Source organism: Diabrotica virgifera, chromosome 7 (genome assembly GCF_917563875.1).
Source record: "Diabrotica virgifera virgifera chromosome 7, PGI_DIABVI_V3a".
Classification (NCBI taxonomy): domain Eukaryota; kingdom Metazoa; phylum Arthropoda; class Insecta; order Coleoptera; family Chrysomelidae; genus Diabrotica; species Diabrotica virgifera.
The window spans coordinates 98952564-98973727 of NC_065449.1; the positions used below are offsets into that span (position 1 = coordinate 98952564).

Consider the following 21164-nt stretch of genomic DNA (forward strand, 5'->3'; position numbering starts at 1 on the left):
AGTTCAAAAACAAAACAAAACACATAACCTCAAACCGTTTTCAAGAAGAACACTATTGCATTAGACTAACTCACTTGAGAAAGACGAATAAAAATCTCTTAATTAGCACGTTTCTTCAACTAAATATCTAAATGAGGTCTTATTTAGCACACAAAGGATGTAAACAATAAATGAAAATTTTTTTATGACAATTTAAGCTTATACACGTCAATATACAACATTAAACATTATAAGCATTAACTCGTTAAGCTCCTCCCATTTTTGTGACGTCAGACTTGGGATATCTGAAATGAAAACGTGTTTTTAAACGTATTTTAACGTCATTAATCTTACGTATTTAATATCTCCTGCAAAAGACGTTTATACGACGTAATGTTCAAACACGTGTATATATTCAACCAAAATCTGACGTTTCCTCGACGTTATTGACGTCACTTGGTTGCCTGGGCAACCCTGTATACTAAAACTAAACGTTTCTCTATATTAATAATGTTTAACAATAGTAGAATATATTAAAATCGTTTGAACATAAATAAACATTTTTATGTCAAATTACTACAATTCTACAGGGTGTGAATATTGCTACGAAATTTAAAAAAACCGCACTTAATTATCTTTTAAACTACTTCATATATTACTACAAAAGCCTATATATTAGGAAAAGAGAATTCAAAAATGTAAAAATATTCAGGTTGTTCTATTAAAAAAGCATAAGCTTGTGGAATCCTGTCAATACGGATAGCCCTGTATATTTCAAAATATTTTTAAATTATGGTCCTGTCTGGGGACCAACTTTTACCTAATAACATTTTTCGTATCTCTTACGATACATGAGTAATTGGACTTCTTCGCACTAATTCCCCACCCTTTATGAAATAAGCGCAACACCTAATATGAAAAAAAAAAAAAAATAAAAACGCGGAAAAATTAATTTTTTCACAACTAATTAACGGCAAAAAGAGGCAAATTCAGCACCAACTCGATTTGAATTTGAAACGTTTTTTGCTGTTGTGATTCGCTAACTTCATATGAAGTTAGCGAAACATCGAATATTAAAAAAATAAAAGAGCGGCAAAAGTCTTCTTCAACTTCTTGCAACCATTTCGATCTTGGTCTTCCTCTTTTCTTTCTTCCTACTGGATTCCATTCTATCATAGTATATGTCACTGCTTCATCTCCTGCCCGCCAGATGTGACCTAACTATCTAACTCTGTATTGCTTTATTTTGGTCACGATATCTTCTTTTAGTACTTTCTTAATATCTGCATTTGTTCGGCTTCTATATTCATTTTGCTTTGTTCTGATTGGTCCCAGTATGGTTCTCATGATCTTTCTCTCCACTATTCTTAACTTTTCTTCATCTTTTTTAGTCATCGTCATTGTTTCCGCTGTGTATAATAATATTGGTCTAATTATGGTGTTATACATTCTTATCTTGGTTTTAATAGACAGTATTTTGCTTTTAAGTAGTGTTTTATTTGCAAAATATACTTTATTCGCTGCCAATATTTTTCCTTTTATTTCTGTATTATTTCACCCGTTTTGCTTACTGTCACTCCTAGGTATTTAAAATGTTCTACATCTTTAAACTCTGAATTTCCTATTTTGGTTTCTCCTTTTATTGCTGTTTTAACTAGTCTTAATATTTTTGTCTTTTCTTCAATTAATCTGAGTCCCATTGTATCCCCTTTCTCTTTTATTTCTTTTAGCATTTCTTTCATTATGTTTCTATGCTTTGCAATAATAACAATGTCGTCTGCGTAGGCGATTATTTGTCCACCTCTTGTTCTTAGGTTTCCTTTGTTTATATTTCGTAGTACATATTCTACAGTTACTTCTCTCTTCACAAGTTACACTCTCTTCTTCGTGATCTTTGACAATCTTTTTCTTATTAGTGAACTCAATATTTTATATGTTGTGCTTAGTAGTGTTATTCCTCTATAATTATCACAAATTTGTTGGTTCACAATACCAAAATACTATACTAAAATCCATTTAAGAAAGCTCAAAAAATACTCATTCCTAGTTTTGACCAACCTTGTATACTAAAACTAAACGTTTCTCTATATTAATAATGTTTAACAATAGTAGACTATATTAAAAATATTTTCAATATAAATAGAAATTTTTATGTCAAGTTACTACAATTCTACAGGGTGTGAATATTGCTACGAAATTAACAAAAAACGTAATTATCTTTTAAACTACTTCGTATATTACTACAAAAGTCTATATTTTAGGAAAGTAGACGTACAGGAGTATCCAAAAATGTAAAATTATATAGGGTGTTCTATTAAAAAAAAAACATAACTTTGTGTCACCCTGCCAATACGGATGGTCCTGTATATTTGAAAATGTTTTCAGATTATGGTCCTGTCTAGGCACCAACTTTTAACTACATAACTTTTTTCCGTATCTCCTACGATAAACGAGTAATTGGACTTCTTCACACTAATTCCCCACCCTTTATGAAATTAACGAAACATCGAATATTAAGAAAAATAAAAGAGCGGCAAAATTAATTTTTTCACAACTAATTAACGACAAAAAAGCGGCAAATTCAGCACCAGCTTGATTTGAATTTGAAACATTTTTTGCTGTTGTGATTCGCTAACTTCATATGAAGTTAGCGAAACATTGAATATTAAGAAAAATAAAAGAGCGGCAAAATTAATTTTTTCACAACTAATTAACGACAAAAAGCGGCAAATTCAGCACCAACTCAATTTGAATTTGAAACATTTTTTGCTGTTGTGATTCGCTAACTTCATATGAAGTTAGCGAAACATCGAATATTAAGAAAAATAAAAGAGCGGCAAAATTAATTTATTCACAACTAATTAACGGCAAAAAAACGGCAAATTCAGCACCAACTCGATTTGAATTTGAAACATTTTTTGCTGTTGTGATTCGCTAACTTCATATGAAGTTAGCGAAACATTGAATATTAAGAAAAATAAAAGAGCGGCAAAATTAATTTTTTCACAACTAATTAACGGCAAAAAAGCGGCAAATTCAGCACCAACTCGATTTGAATTTGAAACATTTTTTGCTGTTGTGATTCGCTAACTTCATATGAAGTTAGCGAAACATCGAACCATAAGAAAAATAAAAGAGCGGCCAAATTAATTTTGTCACAACTAATTAACGGCAAAAAAGCGGCAAATTCAGCACCAACTCGATTTGAATTTGAAACATTTTTTGCTGTTGTGATTCGCTAACTTCATATGAAGTTAGCGAAACATTGAATATTAAGAAAAATAAAAGAGCGACAAAATTAATTTTTTCACAACTAATTAACGGCAAAAAAGCGGCAAATTCCCATTGTGCTTGCCATAATATTTGCGAGAAGTGATTCGCTAACTTTATGTACATACTGCAGTTACCTGATATTTAATATTAAAATAGTATTATATTATAAAAACACAAATTACATTAAAGTGGTGTATATTTTTTAAATGTGATTATAATTATTAGGTACATTGATTTGTATATATCAGTGATGTGGGAGGGAGTATCCCACATCACTGGTATAAATTTGTAATATTTTTTGAATAATAAACAGGCCCATTTCGCCGATTCAAGTTTATATAGGCAACCCAAATTACACAGCGTGAAGTAGTGGGTCAGGATATAGAATCGAGTTTCTGTGACATCTGTCTTCAGTGTCAGTGTCTAGTCTTCTGTCATCTTGTGATAAGTCAAAATTCCAGTGGGTTGGGTTACTTTACTGGTCAATCAAATAATTTGCTGGTTTATTAAGTAGTTGTTAATGAATTTCGTAAAGTAATAATATTTACTTATCCAATTAATTAATGTAAATTGATTCTTAAACGCTAAAAAATGAGTAAGAAGTGCGCAAGGTGTGAAAAGACAGTATATCCTACTGAAGAACTTAAATGCTTGGACAAGGTAGGTATAGTTTTTTTTCTATAATTTTTTAATTTTATTTTGCCTGCGTTGGTGCAATGAAAGTACTATAAATTATTGAACAATACATGCATTGTTTTTAAGACAATGAATATAGTTAAGATCAAACTAGATCAACAAATGAATTCAAGGCTGTTAGAATAAGAAAATGAGTCATAAAAATTAACTAAACCACTTCCCTTAATGAGGTTAACTTTACGAAGAAAGCACTGAGGAATGTACAATATGCGTCAATATTTTCTATTTAAATTGTTTTTATCTTTTATTCTTAAGTAAAATTGTATTTACAGGTTTGGCATAAGCTATGTTTCAAATGCAAAGATTGTGGAATGGCACTCAATATGAGAAACTACAAGGGATTCAACAAGGAACCCTATTGCGAAGCGTAAGTGAACTACATATATATTTATTTTAGGATTAGTGTTATCAAATATCCAAGATTTAAAAGATCTCAAATATATTTAATGTGACACTTTATACTTAAATGGGTCTGAACTATGAGCCTCTAAATAAATTAACCTACTCTAAACATTGATTCAACAAATTAAAAGCACATAAAAATCAAAGACCCAAAGGTAATTCAGTTTAACATTAAAAGAACTTATTATTTGCGTTTCGTGTTTATTATAATGCAATCTAACCAGAACCCCGATCTAGGTGGATCTAAGAAATCTAGGTGGAACATAGATCATTAAATCTTGAAGGAGTTCAGGGCTAGAGATTGCAATTGCTGGATCCAGCATCCAGCAATACAGCTGGATCCAGTGCTTTTTTTACATGCTGGATCCAGCAAACCATTGCGGGGATCCACAAACGTGTCAAATTCAAAATAAGTTACTTAATGTCTTCATTAGCCTCTTTATTCAAAGCCGTGAGTCGGCAACTTGCCATTCTATCATGCTAGCAGTAGCTCAGTATGCTGGAAAGTTTCTACAGCCTAAAAGTTTGCATCGATAAAGCGTTGATAGACATTGATTCTGCGATAATATTCTCTGCTGGTGAGTGGTCAATAATCAATGAGTTGATCGCCACTCTTTAACTGGTGAAACTGGCTGTAGAAGTTCTTTGCAGAAGAGAGTCCACTTTGGTAACGGCCGACACAACCATCAAATTTGTCTTAGACAAACTAAATAGCCAGGACTCTAGCTTTGCCTATCCATCGGAAGCATTACGCAACAGAATCACGGAACGGCACCTCCCTGAAATTACAGGTACATTAGTGTACTTACAAAATCTAAAAAAGTATGACGAACGACTAAACAATCCTGGTTTTTTCCCCATGTCGAAAAAGAATGCAATGCGACAAGAGATGAAAAATTTGTTGAGTCGTATAAATAAACAAGTGATTGTGTAAACATTGCAAGAGGATATAGTGAAAGAAGATGAGTCAACTAATCCGGAGCTTGAACTTGAGATTGAATTGAATCGAGAATGAGAAAACTTTTATAACCAATGAAAAACTGGTTTTCTAAAAGATTACGAAAAGATTTTGGAAAAGGGAATGGCCGTTTATGAGACAGATGGAGTGAAAGGCGATCATTTGTCCATGGTCTATGACTATTTGATGACCTTAAAACCGACCAGCATAGTGGCCGAAAGAGCTTTCTCCGCAACCGGTTACATGTACAGTTCTGTGCGAATTAGGTTAGACGATAGATAAAATTATTTTTTCAAAACTTGGTCTTCCAAAAACTAAATAATTCAGGTTTCGGTTGTTTAGAAATTTAGAATACAGACAAAAAAAACATTAAAATTGTGTTTTTTTTGATTGCATATTTTGCTGGATCCGCACTGGATCCAGCTGGATTTAGGCCAATCTTGCAAAAATCCAGCTGGATTGAAAATGCTGCTGGATTGCAATCCCTATTCAGGGCAATACATTAAGTTTTTAAAATTGTTAAATACAAACAGAAAATCTAATATCTCTCTATGAGAAGATGAAGAACAGTAATCAGTTAACAAAAGCATGCCTGTGTAAGAATAAGGAATGGGAAGCTTGAAACAAAAATACATCAGGAACCTACTGAACTCTCTCAAGTATTTCAGTATGACCCAAAGTGTAAGTGACCAAACAACAGAACAGTACTCTAGATGTCAAGTAACCAGAGAATTAAACAGTAACTTCAATGTCTGCAAGTTACTAAAATCAGACAAGTGTCTTTAAACAAATCCAAGCTGTTTCAGTGCTTTAGCAGAGGTATATTCTACATGCGCACCAAAAAATCACACTGAAATATAACACCAAGATCTCTAACTAGATACTTTCTGTGCCGAGTAACATATAAGAAACATCAATTTTATGAAAAGTTGTGCAAAAAGGTTAGAGTACATTACATTTAAAGGGATTCAAATTTAATATGTGATAAGAACATCCTGCATTTGAACACAGTCAGATGGCTTCTCAATTATTTGAAACAATTTAATATCATCAGCATAAATTAGTATTTCCTAGTCTTTAATACATTGTACTACGTTATTTAATATTCCAAAACACTTAGTGAGATTGGTGAAAGAAACAGTCAGGTGTAACGTTAGTGTGCAGAATGGGATATCAAGAACTTTCCAGACACAAACATGACTTCGACAGGGAGATAGTCTTCTATTCAACATTGCCTTCTTCTTGTGTCTTCCATTCAACATTGCCCTAGAGAAAGCTATTCGAGAATTTGGAATAACAGGAAGAGGGACATTATTAATAGGAGTGTACAAACACTAGTGTATGCAGATAGCATTGATATAGCACGAAGAAAGACGATCTGGTTCAATCGTTCACAGCATTGGAAGCAGCAGCATAAAGAATGGGGCTACAAGTTAATGCTAATAAAACTAAGTGTATGAAGGTCTCAAATAATAAACAAGTAGTGGGACCTGAAGATCGAACAGTTGGAACATATACTTTCGAGTACACACGAGTTACACTAAGTAGTCGTTGTTATGTAATTAGAAATATAAGGGATAATGTATCCTTCCATATATTAAAACTAATGTACTATGGCTTGGTGCAGTCAGTCCTTCAGTACTGCTTAATATTTTGGGGCTCATCTCCATACATGAATAGAGCTTTTATATCTCAAAAAAATACTACGAACTATGTTTAAAGTATCACCAACTGCATCATGTAAACCACTATTTATAAAAGCTAACATCTTGACTCTTCCTAGCCTATATATTTTACAACTACAGTAGAACCTCGATTATCCGTCAGGGCACCGGACCAAGGGTATGACGGATAATTGAAAAGACAGTTAATAGAACATTAAAAAAAATAAAAAATTCATAGTACCACTCTCAAATTTCATTTGTATGTTTTGTTTGAACATAAGAGGGATTTGTGTTTACAATTAAATCAATTTAAAATATTCTGAAATATTTGTTTGTTTTACTGTTGCTTCACATTTTGCGACAGCTGAATTTCTCAATCGGCATAAGATCATGCAATTTACTTCATTGGCTTCTTCTTGTTGAGAATATCACTCGATGAATTATTGCATGTGCGATGCAGCTTCTCTAGATTATTTACGCAAATCTTTGTCAGTTACAATAGGTTCATCAACATATCTACAGTCAAATTCCTGTCAAGTCTGTGTCAGCTTCTGAATCTGTTTGGTCCGCTTTTGTTTCCATTTTAACGATTTCTTTACCTGTCAGCAATGGATAGCCGTTTGTGTCCTCATCACAAATCAAATTAGCTTTTTTTTTATTTTTTACATTAAAATTTTTGCTTGTGTAGTCAATACAACGTCTGTATATACCCTGACGGTTAACAGAGGTGACAGTTAATGGAGAGACGGATAATCGAGGTTCCACTGTAATAATGTATATAAAAAACATGAGCAAACATTCCTTAGGAACGCTGATCTACATTCACATAACACACGCCTCAAGGATAACATACACCAGCCTTTTTCCCGCCTGGGAGTGGCTTAGCATGCCCCTACCTACATTGGGATCAAATGTTTTAGTGACATGTCGGCGACACATAAGATGCATCTTGGCACTATTAAATGCTTTGAACAAAATCTAAAAACATTTCTAGTTAGCCATGCTTTTTACAGTATTGAGGAATTTTTAAATTTTTAATGTGTTTCTTGTAATGTATTTTTTTTTTCTTTGATGTACTAAATTTTTTAATGTGTTTACATTTGCATAATCATATAATATTTTTTTTGACTAGTCAGATAAATTTGTGTAATGTTGTATACATTGTATAAATTTCTAGACGAATAAATTCTATTCTATTCTATTCGAAGGAGTAAGAGAGTTTGTAGGCTCACAAATCAATCAAAGTAATACAGTAACTGCAGAAATTAACAGGTGTATACATATATCTAGCAAATAGAGCATACTATGGATTAAAGAAACATTTAACATCAAACATAGTCACAGTAGCTTATAACTTATCTTATAATACAGGGGTGGCCAAACTGTGGCTCGCGAGCCACATGTGGCTCTTTAAAGGATTATTTGTGGCTATCAATCAATGTACCTGAATTACTTTTAATTTTTGTGTTTCAAAATGTCTTAAATTAGTGACAAGGAATGTAAAAGACTAAGTGTAACATCCGGACTTTGACAAGGAGACCCATTATCACCGTTGCTATTCAATTTTTCCTTAGAATATGTAATAAGTAAAATATCTGATTTGACAGCGGATTTGCGAATCGCTGATCAAAACTATTGTTTGCGTTTATTGATGATCTAGGTGCAGTCGCTCGTTCTACAAGAGACGTAAGAGAGGTGTTTTCACCAACTCGAGGAAAAAACAGGTAGTCCAGGCCTTAGAATAAATGAAGTGAAGACGAAATACATGCTAGTAACCAAAAATTCAAGACCAAGAGTTAGGCAGAACATAACTATAAATGACCACAACTTCGAAGAAGTAAAAGAGTTTAAATATCTAGGGGTGGTAATCGCAGATGACAACCGCATATAAAAAGAGGTCCCCGCAAGGATAGCTGCGGGGAATAGAGCATTATACTCCCTATCATCATTATTAAGATCTAAGTTACTAAAAAGACAATCTAAATTAAGACTGTACAAGCCAATTATTCGCCCAATGGTTACACATGTAACTGAAACATGGACTCTACATCAGCGGGAAATAAATATGCTGCTGGTTTTTGAAAGGAAAGTTCTCAGAATCATATTGAAAAGCCCTCAAAGAGATGAATTGACAGGAGAGTGGAGAAGGTGCCGCAAAGCTGAATTGGTGACTGTGGATGGTACTGAAAACGTTGTTAGACATATATAAAAGCTAAGATAAGATGGGCAGGTTGTGTGGTAAGATTAGAGGAAGACAGAGTGTTAAAGACAGTGTTTTTTGAAAGACGGTAGATCAGTAGGCCGTCCCAGAAAAAAATGGAAGGATGATGAAGAATCGAAGTATTCTGAAATAGTAAGAATTATTGCAGAAATATTTGCATATTTGAAATAACGATGTGAACCATTTTATTCACTTTAAAATTAGTAAAATCAAAAACTGAGAGAAAAATTGAATACCTTTTTTACACTTTTTAAATAATTGTTTAATTGCGGCTCGCGAAAAATTTCAAATTTTGAAAAATGGCTCGGACTATCATGGAGCTTGGCCACCCCTGTTATAATATCTAAAAAATAGTTAAGAATTTCAGTTTGACATAAAAACTTCCATAACCATAAAGGCTTATCAGCGAAGAGCCTATAGATTATTTATTATAAATGTAAAGATCAAATTTGATGTAACTGTGACATTAAAACATATATGAAACTCATAGTACCCAAGTTAAATAATATTTTACATGGGATTAAACCACAATTGATTTTAGTGAGAATTATATTTTACATTTATTTTGACATTTTAAGGGCCGGTACTTTCTGCAACTTTCTGTCCCGATTAAAACCCAGTTAGCGAAATTTTACATAACAAAATTCCTCTAACCGGGACAGACAGGTGCATAAAGTACCGGCCCTAAATTTGTAAAATGTTTGATATTGTTACAACTCTGTAACATATTACACCTAAGAATGTTTAATAACTCATTTCCCCACTTTCTTAAAACTCATATATTGTTTATTATTTTATACAAAATAGATCGCAATAAAATGGATGTAAAAAAAATTTCTCCTCTGTTAAGGCAAGCCGCACACCAACGAAACATGAAACGAAAAACATGAAACGTAAAACACGTTTCATGAAAATTAAACACGGCTAAACAAATCTTGAAGTCCGCCTACCAATGAAACGAGTGTGATTCATGCTCATAACACATTTTTATTTTCGAAAAGTTTCATAAATGGCCGGACATCTATTTGTATAGCAGTGTTTTATTTCCATGAAACGTGATTTACGTTTCATGTTTCTTTGGTGTGCGGCCTGCCTAAGAGTTTTATAAATGCCTATTTGTTACGCAGTGTAGTTAAATTAGTATGTAGCCTAAAGTGTAAATTAGTCTCAATTCACAATTCTCCCACTACTTCACATCTGATTTTGACAATTATCACAAAACTCTTGAATTGCATACATAGCAAATTAGTCAATTAAATTTAGTAATTTTATTATCTCACAGTGTTTTTAAAAAGTGTTTGTGATACGAAATAAAATAATTTTATTTCCTCATTTACCATCCGTTTATTTCAATGCTGTTGTTCTCCACATAAGACAGGAACCAGCTTCTTGCAAGATTGATTACGAAGACTTTGATGAATCTTTGTTGAGTCAAAACAAGGTGTAAATCAGCCAATCTCCACCAATTAGTAAATTGGTGGAGCGTTCCTGCGCAGATATTTTACATTTGTTTGTATTTCCAAAACGAAAATCGTTTCTGAAAATCCAAGTTTCTGACTTGTAAGTCAACTGTCGAAATTTTTTAGAAACGGTTTCTGGATTGTACATCAAAACGTTGAACAAATGTAAAATGCAATTCCCTTTACAATGAATTGTGGTTTAAAATCTCATGTAAATACAAAATTTTACTTGAATGTCCCACAAGAAAAAGCTTCAAAACCTCTTTATACTGTCAAAATCTCTAAAAGAAAACCTTTTTAGAGATGTCCATACAAAGTCATGTTGATTTTTTCAACATATTCATGTTGATTATATCTCATAGAGAGTAATCTTCAAATTCTGAAGTTCTAGATTCTAGATTATTAATGGTGTGTCCCTTAATAAAAGTAAAGTTCGTGTAACCTTCTGGCTAAGGTCTAGTATTGGGGTTTTCAGATCGCGCAAGCGCCCCTAACATGATTTAACGACTACTTACGTAGCCGGGACCGACGGCTTTACGTGCCCTCCGAAGAACGGTGGCGGCTCAGTTATACCGGGTGTCCCCTTATATTTTCCCCCATTTTAACTGCCTATAACTTCTAAACGGCTCAAGATGGAAATATGCGGTTTTCGCTGAAATGTTTTATTTTAGTAAAAGTTTTGTCTGAATGGATTGAATTTTTTATATCGCTTTTAAATACGAAAAAAAAAATGGAGGATTTTTGAAAAAAAACGCTGTTGAGTTTTTTTTTAATGGAACACCCAGTATATTTTTTTGTAAATTGAAAGAAAGGTCATTCACCTATCCAGCGATATAAAGTTTTTCAAAATCGGTTTTCAAATCACTGAGTAATTAATTTTTAAAATGACAGGTGCAACGTGGATATCACATACCTACATAAATAACATAACTAAGCAAAATGATATTATGTTATGTGATTTCCACATTGCATCTCTCATTTTAAAAATTAATTGCTCGGTCATTTGACAACCGATTTTAAAAATTTTTATATCGCTGGATAGGTAAATGACCGTTTTTTCAAGTTACAAAAAAATATACTGGGTGTTTTAATAAAAAAAGTCATCAACGTTTTTTTTTCAAAATCCGCCATTTTTTATTTAAAAGCGATATAAAAAACGGTCATTTACCTAAAAACTTGAAAAAACGGTCATTTACCTGTCCAGCGATATAAAAATTTTTAAAATCGCTTGTCAAATGACTGAGCAATTAATTTTAAAAATGAGAGATGCAATGTTAAAATCACATAACATAATATAAATTTGCTTAGTTATGTTATTTAGGTATGTGATATCCACGTTGCACCTCTCATTTTAAAAATGAATTGCTCAGTGATTTAACAAGCGATTTTAAAAAACTTTATATCGCTGGTTAGGTGAATGACCTTTCTTTAAATTTACAAAAAAATATACTGGGTGTTTCATTAAAAAAAAGTCAACAACGTTTTTTTTTCAAAAATCCGCCATTTTTTTAGTATTTGAAAGCGATATAACAAATTCAATCCATTCAGACAAAACTTTTACTAAAATAAAACATTTCAGCGAAAACCGCATATTTCTACCTTGAGTCGTTTGGAAGTTATAGGCAGTTCAAATGAGGGAAAATATAAGTGGACACCCGGTATTAGAAATTGAAAATTTTGTCAGTGCCAGGATTCGAACCCGGGCCCTCCAACTTGTTAAGCCAGTAACATAGCCACTGCGCTGCGGCCGCCACTGTCCCATAATGACTTTGTGGAATGAAAAGGGTAATCATGCATTATAAATTATATAAATATTTTAGTATGTACATGTCTGCTGATAATAATTAATTATTAAATTGTTTACACAATTTGGGAAAGTTTTATCATACTAGCCCAAACTAGTGGTTTATTATCATAATGAAATATTATGATAACAAAACACCTATATTTACATAAAATTATTATACATTTATTATTATTTATTACGTAAATATTCAAAGGAACTTTGATTGTTTATTATATGACGCTAATTTTAGAAGAGTTTTTTAAAATACCAATTATATAATTCCAAGATTAAAATTACATGCATATAGGGTGATCAACTTTTGTGACAAAGAACGTTATAAGATACCAAAAAAAAAATTACAAGACATGTAGATTTTTACGAATTAAACAAACAGTTTCTAATGCCCGGTTGCACCAACAGATCTTAATCTTAAGACGAGAATAACATAAGAATTAATATAATATAATTATAATATATTATAATAAAAATATCATAATGTAGTAATAGATATGATTGATAATAAGGTAAGAATCGAAAATTATGGTGCAACGTAAGTGATACTCAAAGAGGCTCTATCTATAAGTAGAGCTTAGCTAAGCTGGAGCTTAAGATTTGTTGGTGCAACCAGGCATTAAATATGTAAAGAAGGAAGTGTTAAAATCCTGTGATCTTTGAAGTAGCTTCTGTAATGTGTTGCTCTTCTGAGGCAAAGCAGATATCTTATTGCTCTTTTTTGTAATTTAAAAATAACATCGGATTGGGCAGCTGTACCAGAACCCCAAAAAGGAAGACCATATCGAAGCTGCGACTCGAACAAAGAAAAATATGTTATTTTGGAATCGGCTAAATTGATTTTCTTCGAAAACAGATCTTACTACATAGTACATACATACAAGTAAGATTTAAACCAATTCAAAAAATACCTCAAATTCTGTAGAAATTTAGTTTTTTTTTAAATGTGATTTACACAATCAAAGTTTTGGCATAGTCAAAAAACACTGGCAGTGTGAAGATTATTGTTTAGTGCTTGATAAACCTCATGTAGTATCATATATGTAGTATCCCATAGAGATAGTAGTAAAGCTCATACAGAAAACATGGCATCAGTGGTACATTTATTATTTAAAAAGCCGAACTGATTTTGTGATAAAACATTGTTTTCATCAAGAAAGGACATGTCAGGCTTTTATGAGTCTCTCAATAATTTTGGAGAGTACTGGTAATAATGCAATGAGTCTATAATTGCAGGCATTAATTAGGTTTTTCACCACCCTTATGAAGAGGAATAATGATAATTTCTTTAGGCACTCTGGAAATTTACCTTTCTCAAAAGAATCATTAATTAGTGAGATGAGAATCTCCAACACATTTTGTGGGAGATTTGAGAAAAATTTTATAAATAGTCCATCGGTACTACAGAATGATTTGCTTTTGATACTATTGATTGTTAGGATCAGGTCAGATTTATCAACTGGTCTTATAAAGAATGAATTTTATTACTTTAGTATTCTGGTACATCCTAAATTAGGAACCATTATTAAGCAATATTAGATTTTGCTTCTGATGAAAAGGTAGATATGATCTGGATTTTGGGGGAATGCTATAAAAAATGCATTTGTGATAGGCAGCAACCTAGACAAGATACTTTTGAGAAATTGAAAGATTGGATTAACAACAGGGGTTCAGTGGCTATGAAAAACATGAACGAACAGAATCTAGTCTGATAGAGAAAAACAAAATGAATGTCTTGATGGCAGATACTGAAAACCCAGACACAAGTACATATAAGGAGTATTTTCAAAGAACAAGAACTTAGTACCTACTCTATTCAAAAAATTCTTTTAAAAACAAACTGCACCATTACCATGTTCAAATGCACCAAGAATGATTTTTAGAAACTGATAGACCTTTGAAAAAATTAATCAGCAATTTTTTTTAATTATACATAATATATTCTATTTGGAACTTGTGATATACCTTGCATGGAGCTACATTTCATCGAAATGGTTCTATTCAAAGGCATAACTTTCACTACTATTAGACAAGCAATTCATACCATATCACATAGTCAAAATGTGTGGGGAGGTATCGTCGGTAACTAAGTAGTATTAGTGGTAGACTTTATTTTTTGAATATAGAATTAAATGATCAAATTATGTACTTAGATTCTTACCATAATACAGGGTGATTGAGTAGAGTAATAGATAGCAATAAAAGTTAATAACAAAAATTTTAGCCACCTTTGAGCTTCACATTACAAAATTAGTTAGAATGTTACAGGGTGTTCGATAACACAGTGGCAGACCAAACTTATGTTTTTTTAAATGGAACACCCTATATTTTATTTTATATTCGAAATCCTGTTAACTTCTCCATCACAAAAATATAAAGGTTTGTATGTTATACAGGGTATTTACAAAGTTTATAACCAATTTTGTATGAAAATCGTAACAAGTTCAACTCCCTGTATAAATAAAAATAAGCACAACAGCAATGGTTTATTAATGCCATATTTTTTTATTCATTGTCAAAATTTTTAAGAATTATTGATATTGCTAATTTTCTTTATATCAAATACAGGGTGAGTCAAAACGCAAGTACATTATTTTCTCAGTAATGTTAAATGGAACACCCTGTATTTTATATCATTATTGAAAAGTAACATTAACGTACTTTAATTTTTATATAACATTCCCTATGCCCAAATTTATTAGTTTTCGAGATATTTTCATTTTTCAGAGAAAATTATTTTAGGTGTTTAAATTTATCTAAATTTTAAGTAAGCCATGACTGAATTGACAATTGAAGATTACCGATTATCAATCCGGTAATCAATGTAACACTGTAGCAAATAAAGAAATAAAAATAATTTATTAGTAATACATTTTACAAACAAAAACACAACCACTACATGCAACATTTTTGAAACAATTAAAAACTATCTTTTTATGTAAATGCAACAAATAAACAAAGAAAATTAGTAATAAATTTTACAAAAAAACACACAAACACAAAATACAATATTTTGTGAAGACAATTAAACACTACTTAAAATTAAAGAACGAAACATAATTTATCAGTAATACATTTTGGAAAAAAACATGTTTGAAAAAATTAAAAGCTACTTTTAATAAAATATTTTTAATATTTAATTACATAAGGTGTTCAAAATTATCTCCTAACACATTTATGTACGCCTAAAAACGATCATTGAATGAGCTACTTACTCTACGGAGCATTTGTAAATTAACACATCGAAATACACTTTGTATTTTATTTTTCATCTCATCCCTTGTTGTTGGAGGTATTTTATAAACTTCATTATTAACGTAACCCCAAAAAAATCAGTCCAGTTTATTAAATTCTGGTGATTTGGGTGGCCACGCTACTGGTCCATTGAAAAATGAAAATATCTCGAAAACTAATAAATTTAGACAGGGAATGTTATCTAAAAATTAAAGTACGGTAATGGTACTTTTCAATAGTGATATAAAATACAGGGTGTTCCATTTAAAATTACTGAGAAAATAATGTACTTGCGTTTTGACTCACCCTGTATTTGATATAAAGAAAATTAGCAATGTCAATATTTCTTGAAAATTTTGACAATACGTTAAAAAATATGGCATTAATAAACCATTGTTGTTTTGCTTATTTTTATTTATACAGGGAGTTGAACTTGTTCCGATTTTCATACAAAATTGGTTATAACTTTGTAAATACCCTGTGTAACATAACAAACCTTTATATTTTGTGAGGGACAAGTTAACAGGATTTCGAATTTAAAATAAAATATAGGGTGTTCCATTTAAAAAAACATAAGTTTGGTCTGCCACTGTGTTATCGAACACCCTGTGACATTCTAACTAATTTTGTAATATGTGAAGCTCAAAGGTGGCTAAAATTTTTGTTATTAACTTTTATTGCTATCTATTACTATAGCGGAGCTATTGAGCTTTACCCTACTAATCAATCTCCCTGTATAACGAATTAGCATGTGGTGAACTTTATGATCAGTTTGGTGAAAGATGGAACGGAAAGAATGAAGTGTCTAAAACACCTCCAACAACAAGGGACGTTATGATATATAGGATATAGGTTATAATATAGGATCGGAATTGTATTTCAAAATATTTCTTTACAAATGCTTCTTAATATAAGCAACTCTTCCAATAACCACTTTCAAGCATTCATAGATGTTTTGGAAAGTTGTTTTGAACACCTTATCTCAAAGAAAAGGTAAAATTAGTATTTTTTTTTATTTTTCTGTGTGTTGATTTTCAATTTTCGATTAGTTAAATTTTTGTATAAATTTTATTTGAATTAAATAAAAGTTTTCTTTTCTTTTACTAATACATTTACTTACTTATATCAAGAGAAGAACTTAAGTAATAATAGATGAAACATGATCTCTAGATACAGAAATCAATGGCGCGATTCGGAAAAATATTAAGTTCTATGCGTATAATTTGCTGTCGGGTCTTTCAGTTGTATCAGTATATTATAAAGACATTTTTTATAGCCTTTGTTTCTATTCGAATTGTCGAATAAAAGCCTCTCCCATTTCTCGCCATCCATCCCTGTTGTGTGTGAGGAGTTTCCACATTGGTCCTGCTCCTTTTTTGATGTCGTTGCTCCAGCGCATTTGAGGTCTTCCTCTTGGTCTCTTCACTTCGTATGGTCGCCAGGTTTCAACTTCTTTGTTCCATCTACCATTTTCGAGATGTTCGTTGTGTCAAGCCCATTTCCATTTTAATTTAGCTGCTTGTTCCACAGCGTCCCTTACTTATGTTTTGTTCTGGGTTGCTTCGTTTGTTTGCCCATCTATGAGTGAGATATCAAGCATCTGTCGTTACATGGCTTGCTAAGTTTTTCGAATCTTGTCCATGTTTATTTTTGTAAATGTCTGGATTTGAGCTCCGTAAGTGAGAACGGGAGGGATACAAGAATCGAACAAATTGGTTCGAAGGTTTTTTGGTATCTTTTTGTCTTTCAGTATGTATGAGAGTTTTCCGAATGCGGCCCCAATTAAGTGGTTTAAAGATGTCTTCAAGTGCGGCAGTAAATAGTTTTGGAGAAATGTGGTTCTCTATCTTACTCCTCGGTTGATTTTTATTGGCCTCGTTTTCATTCCGTTATCCATTTTGACTACCATTTCAGCATGTTCATCTCTCTCTTGTCGTTTCTCCATTACTGAATCGTCATTTCTTCCAATATTCCTAACAATTTTTTTCCATTGATCTCTATCTTCAGCTGCTCTAAGAGCTTCGCATAATGACTTTCCAGCTGAATTCTTAATTTGATCGGACCATCTAGTTGGTGATCATCCTCTTGATCTTCTCCCCTGAACGTTTCCAGAAACAATTAATCTCTCTCCAATCTATCGTGACTTCTGCGAACCACTTTGCCGAAGAATTGCAGAATTCGTTGCAGGCATATTGTGGATAGCCCTTTTTTAATCTCGAGTTGGTTTAGAATGAAAACGTTTGTCCTATGAGCTGTCCAAGGTATGCGCAGAATTCTTGAGGAACCCCATCTCAGTTTTTTGGCGCTCGCGTGCGCGAAGAGTCCAAGTGTCTGCCCCGTATAGAAATATTGAGAATAAAAGGGCATCCACCAGCTTTATCTTGATATTTTGAAAGATAGATCTGTCTTTCCAAACTTTAGTTAGGCGACTGATCGCATTTTTTGCCATACCAATATGTCTCCGAACTTCTGCTTCACAGTTGCCATCGTTAGATATACTAGACCCGAGAGAGACAAAGCTGTTTACTATCCGATATTCCTGTGACATGTTAGTCAGTTGAATAGTGTGGAATCTATCGACCACCATTATTTTTGTCTTAGTTTATTGATTTTCAAACCAACTTTATTACTTTCGTACTTAACTCTTCGCAGGAGATCAAACATTTCTTGCTCATTTGCTGCTATAAGTGTAGTGTCATCAGAAAATCTTAAATTTGAGATTTTCCTACCAGCCACTGTTACTCCACCGGCCGAACCTTCTAAAGCCATCCTCATGACATGTTCACCATAAATGTTGAATAAGTCAGGTGACAACATGCATAATTTTCTAACACCATGTTCATGTATTATGCATTAATATCCTATATCTAGAATATATTCTGCTGTTGACCAGTGCTTCCTCAATAGCCGATAATTCTATGCTGTCACAAGCTTTTTCGTAGTCTATAAATGCTAAACAGATTGGTAAATTGTATTCGTTAACTTTTTCTATTAGTCCCTTTAGTGTGTTTGTGAAGATGGTCACATGTACTGTGTACATGTGTGACATGCCATGTTTTATTTATTTTAAACAGGAAACATTTGGTTGATTTGGTTGAATAGACAATGTATCGGGTGTCCCAATAAGAATGGCTCTCGGCCATATCTCAGGAACCGTTTATAGTACAGCTTTGAGAAAAGCCTGGAAATTATTTTCATAATTGTAGGTCCACCGCTAGAGGACGTAATTGAATATCAAAAATTAAAAAATTAAAAAGAATAAGTTTTCTCTCTAATGGCACATAAAACAACATAATGCTATTCTACATCCCACCAGAATGAAAACAATGGGAACATCTGATTGGAGTACTTAGGGAATCATTCTCGTTGGAACTTTACCGCGCTGAGCAGATGGGACGTGAATTGTAAATTGTAGAATTCCCTCATCTTCCTTAGTCTCAGCATCCGTATGGCTTGCAAATTGTAGAAGCCTCGGAGGTGTAACCAGAGAATGTTCCCATTGTTTTCATTCTGGTGGGATGTAGAATAGCATTATGTTGTTTTATGTGCCATTAGAGAGAAAACTTATTCTTTTTGGTAGCAGTTGCCGCTAGGGCATCTATGCCATTTCGTTCGTTGCAATCCGGGACTGCACGCTGGGGTTTGTTTTGGTTGGATCGGGGAGAGCAGCATATGTGCCTCCTGATGAGAGACTAATAAGTTTCGAAACCGGTAGAGGTGCTTGCTGCACTCTCTGATTGGACTAGAATGTGGTTCGGCTGTATTTTCGTTTTGCAACGAAATTGAAAATGGTTATTCATTTTTAAAAAATTAAAATTTTACAAAATTTAGCTAATGAAAGGGCACTGGAAATCCAATCATCGTATTCTTCATAAAATTCTGCGCATATTTGATTTCTCAAGTTTAAGTCTACCTTTGCAAATAAGAGCTGGGGGTGAGTGGGAACCTTCTTATGAAAAAATGGCTGTAAGTCCGGTTCCGATTAATCGAATTTTGCATACTTGGTCTTGTTGAAAACTGCTCTTTTTCGTCAATGTAAGTGTCTTATTTTCGAAATAGCCTAATAAGTAATATGCCAGCTAGTAGGCGTTATTAAATTATTTTCGGAAATCTAGTTTTCTTTGGAGAATTAGACCAAATTAGCCACATAATACCGAAAACCGCATGTCGATACCTTTTTCTATCTCGAGATATCTTAAGAAACGTGTAAATTTTAAACAACTCTTAATGTCACCGGTAAACGAGGTTAAGGAAAAGTAGTGTGCTATGGAAAAAACAAAGAAACATTTTCCAGATGTAAACGTATATAATTAATTAAAACAACAATAAGACAAACAACACAATAAAATTTAACAAAGAAATAAAAGCAACTACTTACTTAGTCTTAGTGACTGCCTAAATGTTCAAATTGTTGCCCATCATTTTGGTTGCAAGCATTTACTCTTTCAAGAGTAGATTAAATAGCAACAGATTTAACTGTTTTAGACTTTTATTTGTGGGGACGGATTAGAGACCTTGTTTTTGCCGCTAGGCCTACTACCCGAGAAAACATTATCTAAAATCTAGAGAATACGAAACGCCATTCAAAGCATTGCGAAAGCAGAAATTGAGACTGCTGTTCAATCTACTCTTGAAAGAGTCGTCAACAATTTGAACATTTAGGTCGTCACTAAGTAAGTAGTTGCTTTTATTTCTTTGTTATATTTTATAGTGTTGTTTGTCTGATTGTTGTTTTAATTAATTACAGTCGGAAAAATGAAAGAATACCCATGAACGAACATATAAAACACGCTGTATTTTCCTGTCACCGTGTCATAAAGAAAATTGTCCAGTTCAAGTATATGTAACAATAATTATTACATGTACTTGCGCTGCCCAATTTTTTGTGTGACACGGTGACAGGAAAATACAGCGTGTTTTATATGTTCGTTCATGGGTATTCTTTTATTTTTCCTGCTGTATATACGTTTACATCTGGAAAATGTTTCTTTGTTTTTTTTCATAGAACACTACTTTTCCTTAACTTCGTTTACCGGTGACATTAACAGTTGTTTAAAATTTACACGTTTCTGATATCTCGAGATAGAAAAAGGTATCGACATGCGGTTTTCGGTATTATGTGGCTAATTTGGTCTAATTTTGTAATACAGGATTAAAAATGCATACTTGTATTTAATATTCTCCAAAGAAAACTAGATTTCCGAAAATAATTAAATAACGTCTACTAGCTGGCATATTACTTATTAGGCTATTTCGAAAATAACACTCTTACATTGACGAAAAAGAGCTGTTTTCAACAATACCAAGTATGCAAAATTCGATTTAGCAGTACCGGACTTACAGCCATTTTTTCATAAGTAGGTTCCCACTCACCCCCACCTCTTATTTGCAAAGGTAGACGTAAACTTGTGATATCAAATATGAAGAATACGATGATTGCATTTCCAGTGCCCTTTCATTAGGTAAATTTAGTAAAATT

The 21164-nt window shown here is 32.6% G+C and overlaps 1 protein-coding gene across 2 annotated transcripts in view; it reads left to right on the plus strand.

The window, feature by feature from the left end:
• The first annotated feature begins 3684 nt into the window (after positions 1–3684).
• The window catches only part of LOC114332079 (LIM and SH3 domain protein F42H10.3), a 44961-nt gene continuing 27481 nt past the window's right edge, over positions 3685–21164 (plus strand). Inside the window, exons 1-2 of one of the 2 annotated variants that reach the window (XM_028281790.2) lie at positions 3685–3912; positions 4221–4315. In XM_028281790.2, coding sequence (XP_028137591.1) covers positions 3844–3912; positions 4221–4315 — 164 coding nt within the window. In that variant the 5' untranslated portion in view covers positions 3685–3843. The remainder of the gene's footprint in view (positions 3913–4220; positions 4316–21164) is intronic. The other variant, XM_028281789.2, reaches the window with a different exon arrangement.